This window comes from Myotis daubentonii, chromosome 11 (genome assembly GCF_963259705.1).
Source record: "Myotis daubentonii chromosome 11, mMyoDau2.1, whole genome shotgun sequence".
NCBI classification, from domain to species: Eukaryota; Metazoa; Chordata; class Mammalia; order Chiroptera; family Vespertilionidae; genus Myotis; species Myotis daubentonii.
The window spans coordinates 3,388,792-3,406,530 of record NC_081850.1 but is presented as its reverse complement, the minus strand read 5'-3'; the positions used below and the strand labels follow the sequence as shown (position 1 = coordinate 3,406,530).

Below are 17,739 nucleotides of genomic sequence, written 5' to 3'. Positions count from 1 at the left end.
GGGCCACTGTTCAGACTGGCAATATTATTTAAACAAATAAAGTAAAAAGGGTATCTTTTCAACTTTGTATATAAAAATAATTTTTCCCCAGGACTGATTAGGACGTATTTTGACCGAGGAAGACAGAAGAATGCTGAGGTGGGACTGTGCAAAAGCAACCAGACAAGTGGCTCTGGTTTGTAATGAGGTGACTGGCAGTCATTTCCACTTATACAAAGAGAGAGAGAAAGAGACAGACGAAGAGACAGACAGAAAAGGAGTTTACAAGAGAGACACAGAGGAAGACAGAGACGGAGAGAGCTGCACGGAGGACAGGAAGAGACCCGACAAGGCAGCTCTAACCATGTGTGTGACTCCCAAAATTCTGCGGTGGGCATGTCTATTATTTGTATAGTTAAAAATCAAATTTTAAAAAGAGATTTTAAACTACTGATGAATTCCTCTCAGGTCCGGGGAGTGGGACCACGCCCCCTTGCATGGAGCGCGACCTGAGCTGCGGTGGCGGTCACGGTGCACGCGGCACCTCCCGGTGGGTGCGGGCGCATGTGCTTCCCTTTGCTTCCCAGGATCCGGTCCTTTCTCCAGGGTGTGCTGCCTGGGCCCCGTCTGTCCAGCTGTCTGTCCGTGGGCACTGCGGCCAGAGGCACGGCTGTGCATGGGCTCCCTGCTCTGACCGAGTGCGGTGCTGAGTGTGCAGTGTGGGTGTGAGTATGGTGTGAGGGTGGGGCCAGGGGACAGACAGTCCCCTGGACAAAGGTCACACCGCACGACCACTCGACCTTCGGCCGGCAGTCCTCGATGCCCTGCCCTGAACAGACGTCCCACCCGGTGTGGAGCCCAGGGCCCCATGCTGCCGGCCGGTACCCTCCAGTGGATGAGGAGCCGCCGGGGCTGCTACACCCACGGCCTGGCACGGCAGCTCTGGGGGGCCTGCACGTCTGTGCCCATCCTGAGGAGCTGGCAGAGAGCTCTGTGCAGCACCAGGGATGCTGCCACGCCTGCCCGGGAAGAGCCCTCCCGTGCCAACCCCACACCCGCGGGAGAGCCGGGAACGGGGAGAGCGGCACTCACAGGCCAGGGAGGTGGCACTGGCCGGCAGCGCGGGGGGCAGGAGGTGCTGGTCCGCCTCGGGCTCCTCGGGCTCCGGCGGCCCCGCCGGCGTGTGGTAGGTCACCTGGACCTGCAGGGGCGCGTGCGGAGCCCGGGCTGTGTCGGGGCTGCCCGGGTCCTGCCGCTCCTGCGGCTGCAGCACCGGCCAGATCCTCTCCCGCCGCCACTGGATCAGCGCCACGCGGTCGCGGATGGACTTGGCCACGATCTTCACGTCGCTCTCGTGGAAGAACCCAGACTCGATCTGCAAGGGGATCCCCGGTTGTTACTGGGGCCATCCCCCTCCCCCTCCCGTACACCCCACGCCCGCCTGCCCTCCACCCGCACCGCCACTGCCCAGTCACGGGGTCTCAGCACCAAGTCCCTCCTCAGGCCCCTCCCACCCTTCAGGGACCTCTCATCATCCCATGAGGACAGCCGCCAGCGCCAACCACACCCACAGGGAGAGTGACCCTCTGGGCCTCACGGAGGTGAGCTGGAGGGAAGGAAGCAGCCCACTGTCTGAGCCGAGGCTGCCTGGTGCCCCTCCCCCTGCCAGGCTGCCTGAGCAGACTGTGTCCTGCCGAATGCGTGTGCTGGGGGCAGGGACGAGGACCCCAGGGCAGCGCTGTTCTCAGCATTCTCCGAGAAGGCACAGCTCTGTAGCTGGAGACCAGGCCCTTGTGCAGCATTAGGGGCCCGGCGCACCCCACAGGGTGCCGGGGAGCATTTGTAAAGGCGAGGAGGCTCCTGGGAAACACCATGGCTCTCTCCAAGGAGATTCATGGTGAAACCACAAAAGAGGGGAAGCCAGGCTCCTGGCCATCACTCGGATCCCCATGTGGAAGAGAGAAAAGCAGAGGAGAAGCCTGCGGTGCTGGCCTGGAAGTGTGACCCCACAGTTTCCAGGCACAACAGACAAACACGCTCACAGGGCGACAGCCCCGCACAGGGTCAGGTCGGCAGGAAGAGGGCAGGGGCTGGACGACGCCTCCTGCCAGAAGGGAAGCAGGTGCCAGTGCCCGGCTGCCCGCCGGCCGCATCTGGACATTCTGAGCGTCCAAGTGCACCGTGCTACCAGGCGGGTTAAAGGGCGTGTCCACACGTGTACACCCAAGGTCTGCGGGCAGCAGCGGGAGTGTCCCTGGGTCCGAGGTTACAAAGGGGGGCCACGTATGGGCATTCTGTCTGTCTGTCCCCCTCCTGCCTGTCTCTCATCTGCGTCCATCTCAATCCCTATCTCTACCTCTCTCTGCCTCCCTCCTTTTGTCTCTCAGCCCCAGCGTCTGTCTGTCTGTCTCCCTCCCTCCTGGCTCACTGGCTCACACGAGGCCACGTCATGAATGGCCTGTGGAACAACCCCCCTGGCTAGAGACTGAGTCTCCCCGTAGCCACGTGAGCTGGCCTGGTCCTCAGCCCTGGTCGCCCCTCAGCCCGGGTCAGCCTTGGCCACACCTCAGCCACACCTCACGAGGGGCCCTGACCCCAAACCGCCTGCTAAGCCACACCTGGACCCCCGACCTCGGAGAATGGGGAGAGGTGTGTGCGGTGTGGAGCTGGGCATTTGTTGCACGGTGAGGGGTAGCTCACCAACGGAGCATATAACCTACTGAATAAAGCCAAGCTGCGCGTCCACAGAAACAGAAATAAAAAACCTGGTGAAACGGAGACACTGCTGGTTCCACAGCACCTCCCACCAACAGTCACTAATGAGGGCTGCACCTGCAGACCCCACCACGCGATCACAGGGAGTCCGGCCGGCGAACTAGAGGGCGGGCTGCCCCACCTGGCACAGGGCTCCTGAAGACAGAGCCTGGCACTGAAGGATGGGCTGAGGGGCGGGCTGCACTCGGCTCTGAGCCCGGGAGCTGGGCAGCTCCGTCCTCGTCCTAGTCCTGGGGTGCAGCCCCAGGCTGCCCAGCGGCGATGTCCTCACACAGGGCTGGGGTGCATGCTTGCAACCCTTTGGGAAGTCTGTGATGGCTTCACGCACTCAGGGACGCCTCCTGCCAGATGACTCTGACGGGATGAACCATGACCCCAGCGTGCCCCCTCCCCCCTACCCCAGGCTCAGCGGGTGAGAGCAGGGGCCAGGCCGGGGGTCGGCACGCGCCGCCCAGGGCAGAGCCGCCTGACTGGAGGCCCTGAAAAGAGGCCGCCCCGGCTCCTGCTGCCACTTCTATTTCTGCCCGTGACCCACTTTCCTCCCTGCACGGCACAGACGCCGCGCCTCCCCACCAGTCAGCCTCGCCAGGCCTCGCTTCTGTTTTTTCCCAACCAGGGAAGATTGTAGCCACATCGTATGCCACCCCGAAAGCCCCATTATCCGGGGAATGAGGCAGAAGTAAAGCTGGCACATAACCTTGAGAACCCCCTGTGCTGGGCTCCCCCCGCCCCCTGCCGCCCAGGGCCCACTGAGGGGAACCTCCAGATCAGAGACCTGCCTGCTCTCAGCCCCCCAGGCATCGTCTTTCTGATCCACGACCCCACCCCATGTCCCTGCCTGAGGACCTGCTGGGAGGGGACAAGGGTGTGTTTAGAGGGAGAGCAGAGCTGTCCTCCCTGCTCCCTGCCACCCTGAGGGCCTCGTCAGAACCAAGAGCGGGTGCCAGAATCCCCCCCCCCACCCCTCCCCCCCACCCCCCGTGCTCAGACCTCAGCCTTAGAACGAGGCAGCAGCCCCAGTGCGGGGTCACCCTGTGCTCCTGCTGAGTTTCCTTGAGAGTGACCTTCCATTTATGACAACTGGCACGTCTCATTCATGACGTCTGTTACTCTATGTTTGGAGGAAGTCTGTGCTGAGTTAAGGCTGCTGGGCAGTGAGCCTCCTCAGGTCCTGGCGCTGGCCCAGGGCCGGCTGGGAGACCTGGGGCTGCCGAGGCCGGGACCCTGGTGCCAGCTCTGGGGTTTACGGTGGGTGGGGAGGTAAGAACCGGGCCAACAGCCACAGGACCAGCACCAGCCAGGCCCGGCGGGAGCCGCAGGGCCAGGCGCGAGCACTGGCAGGCAGCGCTTCGGTCAGCACGGCCGCTCCACCCAGTCCGGCCCGCGCGCCACGCAGAGCAGCGGGGACACGCTGTTCTGGTTTGCCTGGAACTGAGCACGGGACGTGCCTGCTGCGTGGACACTGCGCTGCAGGGAAGTGCTCCACATGGAAAGCTCTTCTGAAGGAGGCAGGGGGGGGGGGGGGTCGGGCAGGAGGGAGAGGAGGAACACTGGCCCAGGGCCTCCACTGGGACCTGCTGCCAGTTCAGCGAGTGCCAGGGACGGGCGGGTCGGGCCTGGGGGGCGGCTGGGCTGCAGGAGAGCAGCATCGGGGGGAAGAGCCCTCCAGGGAGGTGGGCAGACCCAGAAAGGGCAGCTGGGTCCAGACCCCTGAGCAGGAGGAGGAGGCTGTAGGCTGAGGGGCAGGCAGCACCGGGAGACGCCCTCGCGGCCCAGGCACTGGACACTGGACCGGGCTTGGCCCCCGAAGTGAATCCCTCTGGGCAGGAAGGCGCCCTGGTGCCCAGGCTGCCGCAGAGAGGGCGGGCGCACCGCTGGCCGCCTGCGCCTCCTTCGTCCCTGGCCCTGGCCCCACCCTCAGAGCCCAGAGGCACCTGTCCCCCAAGGCTGTCCCAGGGCACCTCATCTCCTCGGAGGGCCTCCTTCCTGCCCCCTGGTCAGTGTGCGCTGCTGGCCAGGTCCCCGGCCCGAGGTCCCTCCAGGACACTGCACACGACCCACACCCTAACGCCGCCTCAGGCCGCCGGCCTGCACGCCGCCTCGCCTGTCACTTATCTGTGCTTTAGATTCCAGCAGCGTGGAAAGGGGCCGGCAGCGTGAGGGGGGATGCGCGGCCGCACCACAGGGCGCCGTGCAGGGGACTGTGCAGGTGCGACGCTCAGTAAACGCGCAGCCGTCCCCAGCACGCCACGCCACGTGGGCCAGCCTCCCAGCTCAGCGCTGGAGACCCATCCAATCCGCGCGCAACACGTGTCTGCCCGTGACTGGCCGCTGGGAAGGGGCGGGCTGGTCCTGACCTGGGAGCCAGGCCACCAGGACGTCACACCCACTGCAAATGCGCCCGCTGCCGGGCACAGGCCGCGTCCGGTGGAAGGTGGGGCCGTGACTGGCCGTGACTCCGTCCCCCGCTGGCCTGCTGCACCCTCACCTCACCACGTGCCTGGGCCCCGTGGGCCCACCGACCGCCCTCGGCCGTGGCTCCCGCACTCGCCTGCACAACCAGCCTGGCTCCTCCTGGGAGCGGGGCCTGGACCCAGCGGGAAGCTGCACCTCTTCCGGGCCAGCCCTGCCCGGCCACTCCTCCTAAACGCCCCCGGCTGGCGAGTCCAGCTGGGCAGCACCTGTTGGTTGCACCCTGTGGGCACTTCTGATAGATGCGCTATATTCAGTCACGGTCATTTAAAGGGAAGGCGGGCTCGCCCTCTGCAGGGACCCTGCTGGCTCTCACTTCTGCCCAGTTTCTCCAGGAAAAGCCGGTCTCATCAGTTTCTCACGGTACCTTTCCTCTCTCCGCGACCCTAAGCACACCCCCGCCTGCTCCCGCCGGCCTCCTGGGCCAAATGCGGCTCAAAACACAATGTAACACAGATCCAATCTCAAAGGCCCACATTTATGCAAAGTCAGCAGAACCCGGTCAGAGCGGGGCCTTTCCTGACACCCCGTTTCTGAGCCACGTCCCGCATCTGGGCAGCGGGGTATCCGACCCACGCTGTCCCTCACAGCCACACGCAACACGCCCTCGTTCCAGACGCCTCCCACGGCAACACCCTTCTGGCTCTGTTCCAACCTTTGGAAACCACAGACTCTCAAGGCTATGCCCCACGATTCCACAGCCCACCCAACGCCCACCGCCACCCTCCACTGCCCACCGCCACCCTCCACTGCCCACCCACCGCCCACCGCCACCCTCCACTGCCCACCCACCGCCCACCGCCACCCTCCACTGCCCACCCACCGCCCACCGCCACCCTCCACTGCCCACCCACCGCCCACCGCCACCCTCCACTGCCCACCCACCGCCCACCGCCACCCTCCACTGCCCACCAACGCCCACCGCCACCCTCCACTGCCCACCAACGCCCACCGCCACCCTCCGCTGCCCACCAACGCCCACCGCCACCCTCCGCTGCCCACCAACGCCCACCGCCACCCTCCGCTGCCCACCAACGCCCACCGCCACCCTCCGCTGCCCACCAACGCCCACCGCCACCCTCCACTGCCCACCAACGCCCACCGCCACCCTCCACTGCCCACCAACGCCCACCGCCACCCTCCACTGCCAACGCCCACCGCCACCCTCCGCAGCCCAGCGCAGTGAGTGTCACTTTACCATCTCCTGCGCCACATCGTCCGGCGTCTCCTTCTCCAGGTCGAAGGTAAACTCTATGGCCCCATTGTCCTTGGGCTTGCCCTTCAGTTTCTTGGGGTCCTCTACCCAGAGCCTCAGGGCGATGGTGGACTTCCGGCCGTGGTCCTCCTCAGCCAGCTCCACCCTCACGCCCGTGTCCTCCGCGAAGAAGGCGTGGCTGAGCAGGTCCTTGATCTCGTACCTGGGGAGGGAGCAGCTGAGGGCACACCTGCTGGGGCGGAGGCCACCCGCTCTCGGGACCGTCTGGACCACCTGCTCGACTGCTCTGCCTCCAGGGGGCACGGAGCAGCTTACCAGTGCACACCCTGCCTCCTGGGGGGACAAGATGGCTCCTGACACATCTCACCGGGCAGCATTTGAGGCTCTTCTCTGATTATAAAGAGAAAGCATGCCCAGGGCGAGAGCCCAGGAGCCCAGGGAGGGCCGGTCGGCCAGGCTCTGTGGTGCGACACGGGCCGCTGTGGGGCAGGGGGCCCGGCGTCAGACACCTGGCTCCATAGGACTGAATGGGACCTGGAATCTGGAACCATATTCAGGGGTTTTCTGGAAGCTCCTCAGGGCAGGGCAGGCGCAGCGGCTGGGAGTTGCCATGGTAACCACTTTGCCCCCCTCCCTCCCCCCAGCATTCCAAACACTAGCTGCTGTCCGGCAGGAATGGATCCATGCACTGTCCCAACACAGCCTCCACCAGGGTCAACTCTGGTCACCACGGCTGTGAGCTCCAGGGCCCAGCCCTGCGGGGCCGGCACACGCAGGGGACCGGGCGAGGTCCTGGCGGGCGCTGGCGTCCTGGTCTCACAGGGTCTGTGCGAGGATTCTCCCACCCTATGTGTGTTCCTGCACTGTTCTGATAGGGGTTATAGCTCACACTTTTTAGTATTTCTCCTTAATGAACAAAACATGACAACCTGCGGGGGAGAAGTGCCCAGGGACCAGGACAGGGCCCTGCCCCAGAGACGGTGGCTGTGGAGAACGGCACTGACCAACCCTGGGCACAGTGACTGAACGTGGGGCTGGGAGGCGAGGGCTGAGGAAGAGGAGGAGGACGGGAGGGGAGAGATGGGCAGGAAAGGAAGGGCAGGGGGAAGGCAGAGGAGGGGGGCGCAGGGGGAGGGAGGGAGGAACGGAAAGAGGGGAAGGAGGAAAGCTCAAAGCACAGCCTCGTTTCCTGCTGAGCAGCTGAGGGAGACCTGAGACCACCTGAGGAGGTGGGCGGTTGGGCGGCCTCCGGACTCGAACATGATAAGCTGCAGGAGGTTTGGATGGATCAGACACAGATGCATGGGATGGGCAGCCTGGAGTTCAGGGAAGAGGGCAAGATGAGCCGCAGAGGGAGGCTGGGCACGGGGGCATCCTGCAAGCCGCAACAGACGGATCCACCAGAGAACACACAGAAAAGGCAAGGGGCAGAGCGAGGCCCCAGGAACCCCCTGGTGGGCCGGAAGCTCCCAGCAGATGGAAAGAGGGCTCCAGGACAGTCCCCAAGGTCAAGGAGTGTACTCCAGTGTGTCCCACTGACTGCAGCGGGCTGGCGCCCGTGGCCGAAGCTCTCTGCAGGCCAGCTGGAAAGATTTCAGCGGGTCCAGTGCCGCTGGGAACTCACCTCTCCTCCTTGTTTTTGCAGATGCACTCCCCAATAATCTCCTTGATTTCAGGATCGTGCACTTTCTCAAAGCTGGCCGGCTTGATGCCCTGCAGAGATGAGCAGCGTCACCTGACATGGAACTGGGCTCTCCAGGGCCCCCACTCTCCTCACACTAACCGGAAGTGCACCGGCTTCGGGTGGGGACCGGTGGGCGTGAGCTGGGGAACGAAGTGGGGACCCTCATCCACTTTGGTGAATGGAGGAGGCGGGGGCTGGTGGATCTGCCCGAGGGTCTAGGAGGCTGAAGGAGGAAAGGCCCCTCCCAGGCCAGCCTTTCTCCCACACGCTTGCTCAGGGGCGCTACTGCGGCTGACGCAGGGCCGCCGAGACCCTGGCCCACTGAGGGTTGATTTCCCAGGCTCGTAGCTCAAGGCTTTTGTAAACGACTGTGCTATTCAGTTCCACCATCCAGTTCTGTGGCAGCAACCAGGCCAGATGACCTTTAGGCAGGGGTGCCAGGGTGTGCCAAGCATCCACACGGACCAGAGCCCCAGCGGGCAGTCATCGTGCAGCCTGGCCACGGGGCGGGCAAAAGCGCACAGTACTGCAGGTGCGGGGCCAGCCCGCAGGGTTTCTCTGTCATCTGCGGGAGCGAGGGGTTGCCTGAGGGACATCCGGTGGTTAAACATTTAAACACACGGAGGGCTCAGCCATCAGACCCCCGTCCCGGGCCCGTCCCAGGCCCGTCCTGATGTCCTTTTTCATGTATAGAATGGGGAGCGCATTTTCCCACCATGAGGGGGGACAGGCCAGAAAATGCCCCACAACTCCGCAGTCCAGGTGAGGCCCCACTGCACCCACCAAACCCTGACCCCCAGGACCACGCCCGTAGCCAATGGGGGTCGCGCTGTGTCTGACGCGGGCGAGAGTCTGATACGGGGCCCTGGGCTTCAGGAGCAGAGAGGGCTCCCCGTGGAGGCAAGAGCTGTGCCTCTCCCCGAAGCCACAGAGCAAGAGGCTTCCCGCTGCTGGGAGGAAGGGAGGACCCTGTGGGCGGGTCTGAGGAACCATCACAGGCAGGTGGGCACACTGCCACTTACATCTGAGAAGCCGGAGCCCCCAAGCCGGTGAAGACTGTGCCAGAAGAACAAGGCACAGTTCTGGAGGGGCCATGTCTGGGCTCGTTGCACGGAGCCAGGGGAGCTGAAAGCCGAGGGCACAGTGATCCCCCCAGAGCCTGGGCCGAGTGTGGGTGCACAAGGAGTGAGCTGACGGCAGGAGCACAGGTGTCACTGGCCCGAGGACACCCTGAGGGTCAGGAACACGCTGTGCCTTGCTTTCCCAAACCAACATGGGTACCACAGGCGCCTAGGGACCTGGCCATGGCTTGTTTCTGGGGCCTAACAGGGCAGTGGGGCTGCTGGGAAAACCAGGTGGCCGAGGAGCACGCCCTCGGGGCTCAGCCCATCTCCCCAGGCCAGCAGGTGGACCAGAACAAGGGTCTCCAGGCGGCTCCTCCCACACCCAGAGCCAACACCACGGCCCCGCCGTGGACCTGCATCTCTCGGGCCCCGCCATCCTGAAGGAACTGCCCACAGCCTTTCCTGCCAGCAGCACAGGGAGCTGCACCAACTGTGGGTCCTGACCCGCCCCGGGGCCTCCAACCAGAGCCCTGCTCTCCTCCTCGAAGCCCGAAGCCCGAGCAGCACGCAGGAGGGGCTCAGAGCTCACACGTGAACCAAAGGCGAGAGCCAGCGAACCCCAGGCTGGCTCGGGAGTGTGCAGTGGGCTGGTGCCTGGGGTGGCAAGAACCAGGCTCCTCTGCAGAAGCCAGGAGCCTACAGAAGGGAGCGCTCTGTCTGGGGGAGCCCGCCCAGTGCTGCAGGCGCAGACAGGGACAGACTAGGGACCGGAACAGCCACACCCGCTGCGCTCCCCCAGGCAGAACGGCTGCAGGGGAGAACCGTGGTCTGTCTGATTAAATCCTGGGGACACACACTCCCGCGGCCCCTGGCATGGCCCAGAGGAGGGGCTCCAGCCTTGCAGAGCTAAGACCCTGGCAGCCCCGGGCACTGCCCACAGCACTTGCATCACTGCTGCTGCGGCTCCACCTGCAGCTGGAGCCGGAGCACCTCCGCCTTCCCCATCGGAGAAGGCGCGGCCCTTCCTCTCACAGCGCTGGGCTTCCCGAAGGCCTCGCCGCGCACTCACACAGGTGACCTTGCGGTAGATCTGCGCGGCGTTCTGGCACTCCGAGTAGGGGTACTCCGAGGTGGCCATCTCCAGCATGCACATGCCGAAGGCGTACACGTCCACCGACTCGTCGTAGTGCTCCTCATACATCTCGGGCGCCATGAACTCGGGGGTGCCTGTGCCGGGGCAACAGGTGCAGGGTCAGCGGTCAGCGGCCCAGAGCCCCGCCCCATCCACGCGCCGGGCAGCAGGTCCCGGAACCCTGACTCAAACAGGACTGTTCTGTAGACAGAGGTTCCCGAAAGCCCACCCAGGACCCTCCTGATTCTGGCTGGACCCGCCCACAGAGCGGGGAAACGCTGGGTGCCTCTCAGGGCAGAGCACAGCCCGCACTCCCCTCCGCAAGCCCAGGGAACCAGAGCAGACAACACCCGTGGCCACCACAGAACACTGAGATGGCAAAAACCCAGAAGAGCCCCAACATCCCCAGACAGGCCCATCGCACGGCAGAGCGTGGGCAGCAGACCAGGACGGCACGGCACGGGCACTGCTGGCAGGTACCAGGTGGAGACCGTTCATGCGTTCCAAGACACAAGGTTTTAAAATGATGTTCACTCTGAATTAAGGCCGTGAAGACTTACCACAGGCAGAGCAAAGTACACAAAATACACACGTGTGCACACGCTGACCTCACGGTGCGCGGCCATGAGCACAGACGGGACTCATCTGGCAGCTGTGACAGCGGTTTTCCTTAGTGACACTGGTCTAGGTTTTTTTAGTTTTTCTGTAACAAATTTTTGCTCTAACAATCACACTCCTTTTGTGAGAACAAGTCCAACTGAGCATCTGTCAAGCTAAACACAAAGGGGCATCCTCTTCAGTGAGGCTACTTTTTAGCTTCTCCACTGACTGTGGAAGGTTTTCTGAAGGTCCAAGTTTTTTAAAAAGCAGATGCAAAATACCACGAACTAGCTGTTGTGTTAGAAAGCATATGGCGGGAGGGGGGTTGTCTTCAAAATGTTTATACCGCAGCCCTGGCCTGCGTGGCTCAATGGTTGAGCATCGTCCCGTGCACGGAAAGGTCACGGGTTCGATTCCCGGTCAGGGCACATGCCTGGGTTGGGGGACTGCAGGCGGCAGCCAACCAATGATTCTCTCTCATCATTGATGTTTCTCTCTCTCCCTCTTTCTCAAAGCAGTGGAAACGTCCTCAGCTGAGGATTTACACAGCTATCTCTGTGGTGTTTCATGGAGCCCCACTGGGAGCCGTCAAGCCCTGCAGCACGTGAGTGGGTTCCAGATGTCTTGAACCCCTTAAAGAGCTGCCCCAAAGCCCCTCCAAGCTCTCTCTTGGCAAAGCCAGGAGGGCCCATTGCCTGAGGCCTAGACCCTGTGGACAAAGCACCCCCTGCTAGCCAGGACCCCACTCTGGCCACACTCAGAGGCCAGACGCACCTGTCTCCCCTGACTGCAGCCAGGGCCCCGGCCGCTGTGGCTCAGTGGTTGAGCATCATCTCATGAACCAGAAGGTCGCAGGTTTGATTCCCAGTCAGGGCAATGCCTGGGGCTGCGGGCTTGATCCCCAGCAGGGGGCGTGCAGGGGGCAGTCAACCAATCTTTCTTTCTCTCCCTCTCCCTCCTCTGAGGGCTCTGCCCAGAAAGGCTACGGAGTGGCTCTCCGAGGAGGAAGAGAAAGGCAGAGGCCAACACAGCCAGTAAGCCGCATCCACAGTGAAGCCCCAGACCCGCCCACCCAGACACCTGTTCGCTCCAGGCCCCAATACCTAGGCTCCCCACCTGCAGAGGGCGCTCCAGCCTCACCAGCCGGAGTCCCCGAACCGCTCTGTGGATCAGGCCGCCTTCCTGCTCCTGAGCGCCAGAGCCCACAGGCAGGCGCCAGCCCCACCACCTGACCCACAGCCCACGCAGGCCCGGAGGCCACAGCCTGGCTGAGGGGAGGGAGGAGGCGGCGGCAGGGCCTGGGAGAGCTGAGCTCACCTATCACACTCTTGGCAAAGGACGCTCTCTTGAGGGTGGCCAGGCCCAGGTCGCCGATCTTGACGGAGCCGGTGGGCCCGGTGATGAAGATGTTGTCACACTTGAGGTCCCGGTGGATGATGGGGGGCGTCCGGGTGTGCAGGAACAGCAGCCCCTTCAGGATCTGCCGGCACCAGCTGCGCAGCACCTTGGGCTTCATCACCTTGAACCGCTTCAGGTACCTGCGGGGGCGGGGCTGCCGGTCACCCGCTGCTCGTGTGGAAGGGCTTCCCACTGCGGCGGGCCAGGCATCTGTTGCCCAGCAGGGCGCCCGGTGAGACAGGAGGGCTGAGCAAACGCGAGGCAGGACCAGCGGCTGCCGTGGGCCCCGCGCCCTGGGCCGAGCCCGCCCCGAGGCCCCGGGGGCCGGGCGGCCAGGCAGGCGACACACTCACGTCTTCAGCGTCCCGGAGGTCATCAGCTCCGTCACCAGCACGATGCACCGCTTCCCCTTGGCGCTGGACTCCCAGAAGTCATAGAAGCGCACGATGTTGGGGTGCTGCAGGCCCTTGAGCATCTCGGCCTCCTCCTTGAACCGCTGCCGCTCGAGCTTGGTGAGCTTCCGGTCCTAGAGAGACAGGTGCAGCTGAGCGGGACAGGGCGCGGCCTCTCACAGAGCCTGCTGATCCCAGGGGTCGCTCCCTCATTCCTCCTGCCCAGGGAGCAAAAGGAGGGGGGGTGGGGGGAGCCCGCCCTGAGAAGGAGCCCCTAGCTCATCAGAAAGCCTGGCAGCTCTGCCCTGGTGGGTGTGGCTCGGTTGGTTAGTGTTGTCCAGGGCACTGAAGGGTCACAAGTTCAATTCCTGGGTGAAGGCACATACCCGGGTTGCGGGTTCAATCTCCAGTGGGGGCACGCACAGAGGCAACCGACGGATGTTTCTCTCTCACAGCGATGTTTCTCTCTCTCCCTAGATTCAATGAAAAACATATCCTTGGGTGAGGGTTAAAAAAGAAAAAGATCTCCAGAGCCAGAGCAACCTCCAGCCACTGCAGTGGCCGTGCTCCCCTCCCTGCGCACACCGAGGGTGCTTCCCTGACTCTGAGGCCGGTTCATGCCCACAGCATCACAACCAGAAACCGGGAGAGACCGGAGCCAACGGCAGAGAAGGAAGGCCAGGGTCCCAGCCACGCCCACGTCGGCGCTGGCACAGGCACACACGCTGCACCCACACCCTCAGCACATGGGACACACTCCAGCACCCCACCCAAAGGCCACACCTGACCCCACGCCTGCCACACCCAGGCCCTGCCTCGTCCATCCCAGCAGCCTCCTGCGTCTAACTTCGCCTCACAGATCAACCTCACCTCCGCAGGCCCCAGCACGCTTCTCCCACATCCTGAGCACACGGCCCCCAATGTCACCTCTGTCGCAGTCCGGCGAGCCCACAGAGCCTGGCAGCACACACCCGGCCCTCCCACAGAAGGAGCCCCAGGAAACAGGAACACAGCTGTAAGTGAACGGGGAGCTTTGAGGAGTTGCAGGAAGCAGAAGAGGTGCATTTGGAGAAATCAAAGCTGAAAGGAAACACAGGCCTGGACTCCGGGGATATTTCCAAATGAGCCCAAAGGCATAAAGATTCCAACAAATCCAGAGAGGAGGCGGGGAGGGGCTGGGGTCCTATAGAGGTCACTGGGTTACGGGATTCTATCCCAAGTGGTGCTCTGAGCATTTGGCACCCTTCCCCACAAACCAGCCCCATCCCACAAACCCCCATCAGCCTCGCCATGCCAAGTGGGCCCAGCTGGCACGAGCACCCCAGAGCAAAGGAATACCAGGAGAAAACAAAGACAACTTCGAGAACATCTAGCTCATGTGCTTGAAGGTCCAAGAGGCTGACACACATAAATGAGAGCAAGTTTCTACTGAAAAAGGAGCAATCGAAATTCCCGGAGAACCAAGATGGTGGCGCAGGTACCCGCCGCCTCCCACAACCACATCAAAATTACAACTAAAAGGCAGAACCACGTCATTCAGAACTGCCTGAAATTGGGTTGGAAGGAAGCCCTACAACTAGAGAAGTCAAGAAGAAAGCACATTGAGGCTGGTAGGAGGGGCGGAGGCGTGGAACAGGCTGGTCCAGCACCCACCTGTGGTGTTTTTTAAATCAGGAGGGAGATCTCAGCTGCAAAGGCCTCCCATGTGGAGCAAGGGGTCCCAGCCCAGGGTTCCAGAGCTGCGAAGAGAAGTTCCCATAACTCTGGGCTGTAAAACCAGCGGGGATTGTGGCTGAGTGACACAGAGGCTGCTGGAGACCCAGGTGTTCCTCTTAAAGGACAAGGCGCACAGACTTACACGGAATCACACCTTCTGAGCTCCAGCACCAGGTGGCTTGGGGGTGCCCAGGGACATACGGAGAGGAACCAGACTGTCTGGTATTGGAGCAGGAACTCAGGGGCAGCTTTCTCCCAGATCAGGGAGCTCACAAGGGTCATGGTTCCTGTGCTGGGACCTCCTGTGTCACAGAGCTGACTGGCAGCCATATCTGAGTTTTCACTAGCTGGAACACACTGTTCACTCCGCCCTGGTGATTCTGAGACCCTGCCCCATCCAATTTGCAGCCCCACCCAAGCTGTTTGCAGCGTTTTCCCATATGAATGGCCTATCATGGCTCAGGCTTCAGACTTTGCTAAAATCTCTCAAACAAGCAGTAGCTGGTGTCAGCATGCCCCAAACATATCAGTAAGAGGCTCAAGACTCAGCACTAGCACCAGCCTGCCTTGCTCCACAGCTGGGCCTCACATGGGCACTTATAAGCCCTATACAAGTAGCAGCCTCTGCAGACCTCTCTGTATCTATTGCTGGGTGGCCCCAGGCAGTGGCTGACTTAGCACCTCCTGGGAGGCCCTAGAGCCAGTGCACCAGGTGGACAACATCAGACCATACCAGACTACAACTCTACACATCCACAAGTGACACACTCAAAAGGCAGACTCAGTGAGCACCAAAGCCCCAGTGAAGCAAGTCCTACTCCACAGGGGTGCCTCCTACACAGCCGCTCTTCCACTGTAGCCCCAACTGGTCCTCACAGCCAATTGACCTTCAGGCCAACAGCAATAGAGGTTCAACTACAAGACAGTACACTAAGCCCACACAGGGGTGCACCTAGAGTGCCCAGCTCAGGTGACTGGGGAGGCTGAACACTAGGCCCTACAAGACATCTACTATACAAGGCCACCCTACAAATTCTAGTAGATATAGCAACTCTACCTAATACATAAAAATAAACACAGGGAAGCAGCCAAAATGTGGAGACAAAGAAACGTGTTACAAATGAATGAAATGGAAGCAAGCAAACTACTGGATACAGAGTTCAAAACCATGATTATAAGGTTACTCAAGGATCTTGATGAGAGCTTCAAAGGACTCAAAGAGAGCTTCAAGGGGCTTAGTGAGACTTTCAAGGACCTTAGTGAGAATGTCAAAGACATGAAAAAGGACCAGTCAGAAATTAAGCATCCACTAACTGAAATGAAAAAAATAATTTACAGGGATTCAACAGTAGAGTAGAGGATTCCAAGAATCAAATCAACAATTGGAATATGAGGAAGCAAAAATCACCCAATCAGAAGAGCAAAAAGAGAAAAAATAACTCAAAAATATGAAGATAGTGTAAGAAGCCTCTGAGACAACTTCAAACGTACCAACATTCGCATGGGGTGGTGGCAGAAGGAGAAGAGAGCGAGCAAGATATTGAAAACCTATTTGAAGAAATAATGACAGAAAACTTCCCCTACCTGGTGAAAGAAATAGACTTACAAGTCCAGAAAGCACTGAGAGTCACAAACAAGAGGAAGCCAAAGAAGCCCATACCAAGACGCATCATAATTAAAATGTCAAGGTTTAAAGACAAAAAGAGAATCTTAAAAGCAGCAAGAGAAAAGCAGTTAGTTACCTACAAGGGAGCTCCCATAAGACTGTCATCTGACTTCTCAACAGAAACTTTGCAGGCCAGAAGGGAGTGGCAAGAAATATTAAAAGCAAGGACTTACAATCAAGATTATTTTGCCCAGCAAGGCTATCATTTAGAACTGAAAGTCAGATAAAGAGCTTTACAGACAAAAAAAAGCTAAATGAGTTCATCACTACCAAACCAGTATTACATGAAATGTGGAAAGGGCAAAGTTGGGGGCGGGGGGCGAGGGGGAAGAGGAAGAGGAGTAGGAGAAGGAAGAGGAGGAGGAGAAGGAGGAGGGGAGGAGGAGGAGGAGGGGGAGGAGAAAGAAAAAAGGAGAAAGAAGAGGAGGTAAAAATATGAACAATAAAATGGCAATAAATACATAGCTCTCAATAATTTAATCTAAAAATCAAAATAAATAAGGAATCTAATGAACAAAATAAACTGATGAATAAAATAGAACTAGAGGCATGGAAACATGCAACAGACTGATGAATCTCAGAAGGAAGGGTGGGCAGGGAGAGATTAACCAAGGAATGAATGAATACACACACACACACACACACACACATATATTAGAGGCCTGGTGCACAAAAATTTGTGCACTGGCGGGGGTGGGGTGGGGGGTGTCCCTCAGCCGGACCTGTGCCCTCTCACAGTCTGGCACCCCTCGGGAGATAACCACCTGCTGGCTTAGACCGGCTCCCCAGGTGGCAGATGGCAGGACCAGATCCCACACTGGGTCGCAGATGACAGGCCCTCTGCCGCGCCACCCTGCCCCGCTGCCCACCACACATGGCAGGCCCGGCGGGCAGTGGGATGGGGCGGGCGGATCGCAATCAGCCCTGCGAGCGGCAGGGCAGGGCAGGGCGAGGGGCAGGCGGAATGCGATCCGCCGGGCCGCGCACACGGACTGCAGGCCCCACCGGCTGCCGGGAAGCGCACATGGATTGCAGGCCTGGCAGGCAGCAGGGAAGGCGGCAGCTGGTGGCAGGGCGGGTGGATCGCACTGTCCCGCCCTGCCTGCAGTATGCAAATTAGCCACCATCTTTATTGGTGGTTAATTTGCATATCGTGCTAATTAGCCCATGGGAAGCGTAGCCCATGGTCAATTACCATGTTTGTCTTATTAGATAGGAGATATATATATCCTAATAATAGACAAACATGGTAATTAACCGTACATCCAACACGCTTCCCATTGGCTAATCAGGGCAATATGCAAATTATCTGCCAACCAAGATGGCGGCCGGCAGCCAGGCAGCTGAAGCGAACAGGAGGCTTGCTTGCTGCAGTGATGGAGGAAGCCAAGTTTCCCCGCCTGCCACTGCCAGCCTCTGAGCTGCACTCTAAGAAACAATGTTGCAATTATAGAAGCTAAACAAACCCAGAAACCTGCTTTCAGCCAGCCGGCCTCGGAGCTGGAGCTGCAATAGTGTTTCAATTATAGAAGCCAAACAAACCCAGATACCTGCTTTCAGCAGCCGAGGTCTCAGAGCTGGAGCCGAGCCTCAGAGCTAAAGCCAGCTCTCAGTTCCAGTAACAGCCATAGAAGGTAAATAAATC

General features: G+C 60.7%; 1 protein-coding gene across 16 annotated transcripts in view; it reads right to left on the bottom strand.

The window, feature by feature from the left end:
* The window catches only part of WNK2 (WNK lysine deficient protein kinase 2), a 122,393-nt gene that overhangs the window by 63,367 nt on the left and 41,287 nt on the right, over positions 1–17,739 (bottom strand). For all 16 annotated transcript variants that reach the window (XM_059656322.1, XM_059656312.1, XM_059656311.1 and 13 more), the window contains 6 exons: positions 12,674–12,846; positions 12,240–12,460; positions 10,260–10,417; positions 8,067–8,155; positions 6,425–6,644; positions 1,072–1,354 (listed from right to left, as the gene is read on the bottom strand). In XM_059656322.1, coding sequence (XP_059512305.1) covers positions 1,072–1,354; positions 6,425–6,644; positions 8,067–8,155; positions 10,260–10,417; positions 12,240–12,460; positions 12,674–12,846 — 1,144 coding nt within the window. The remainder of the gene's footprint in view (positions 1–1,071; positions 1,355–6,424; positions 6,645–8,066; positions 8,156–10,259; positions 10,418–12,239; positions 12,461–12,673; positions 12,847–17,739) is intronic.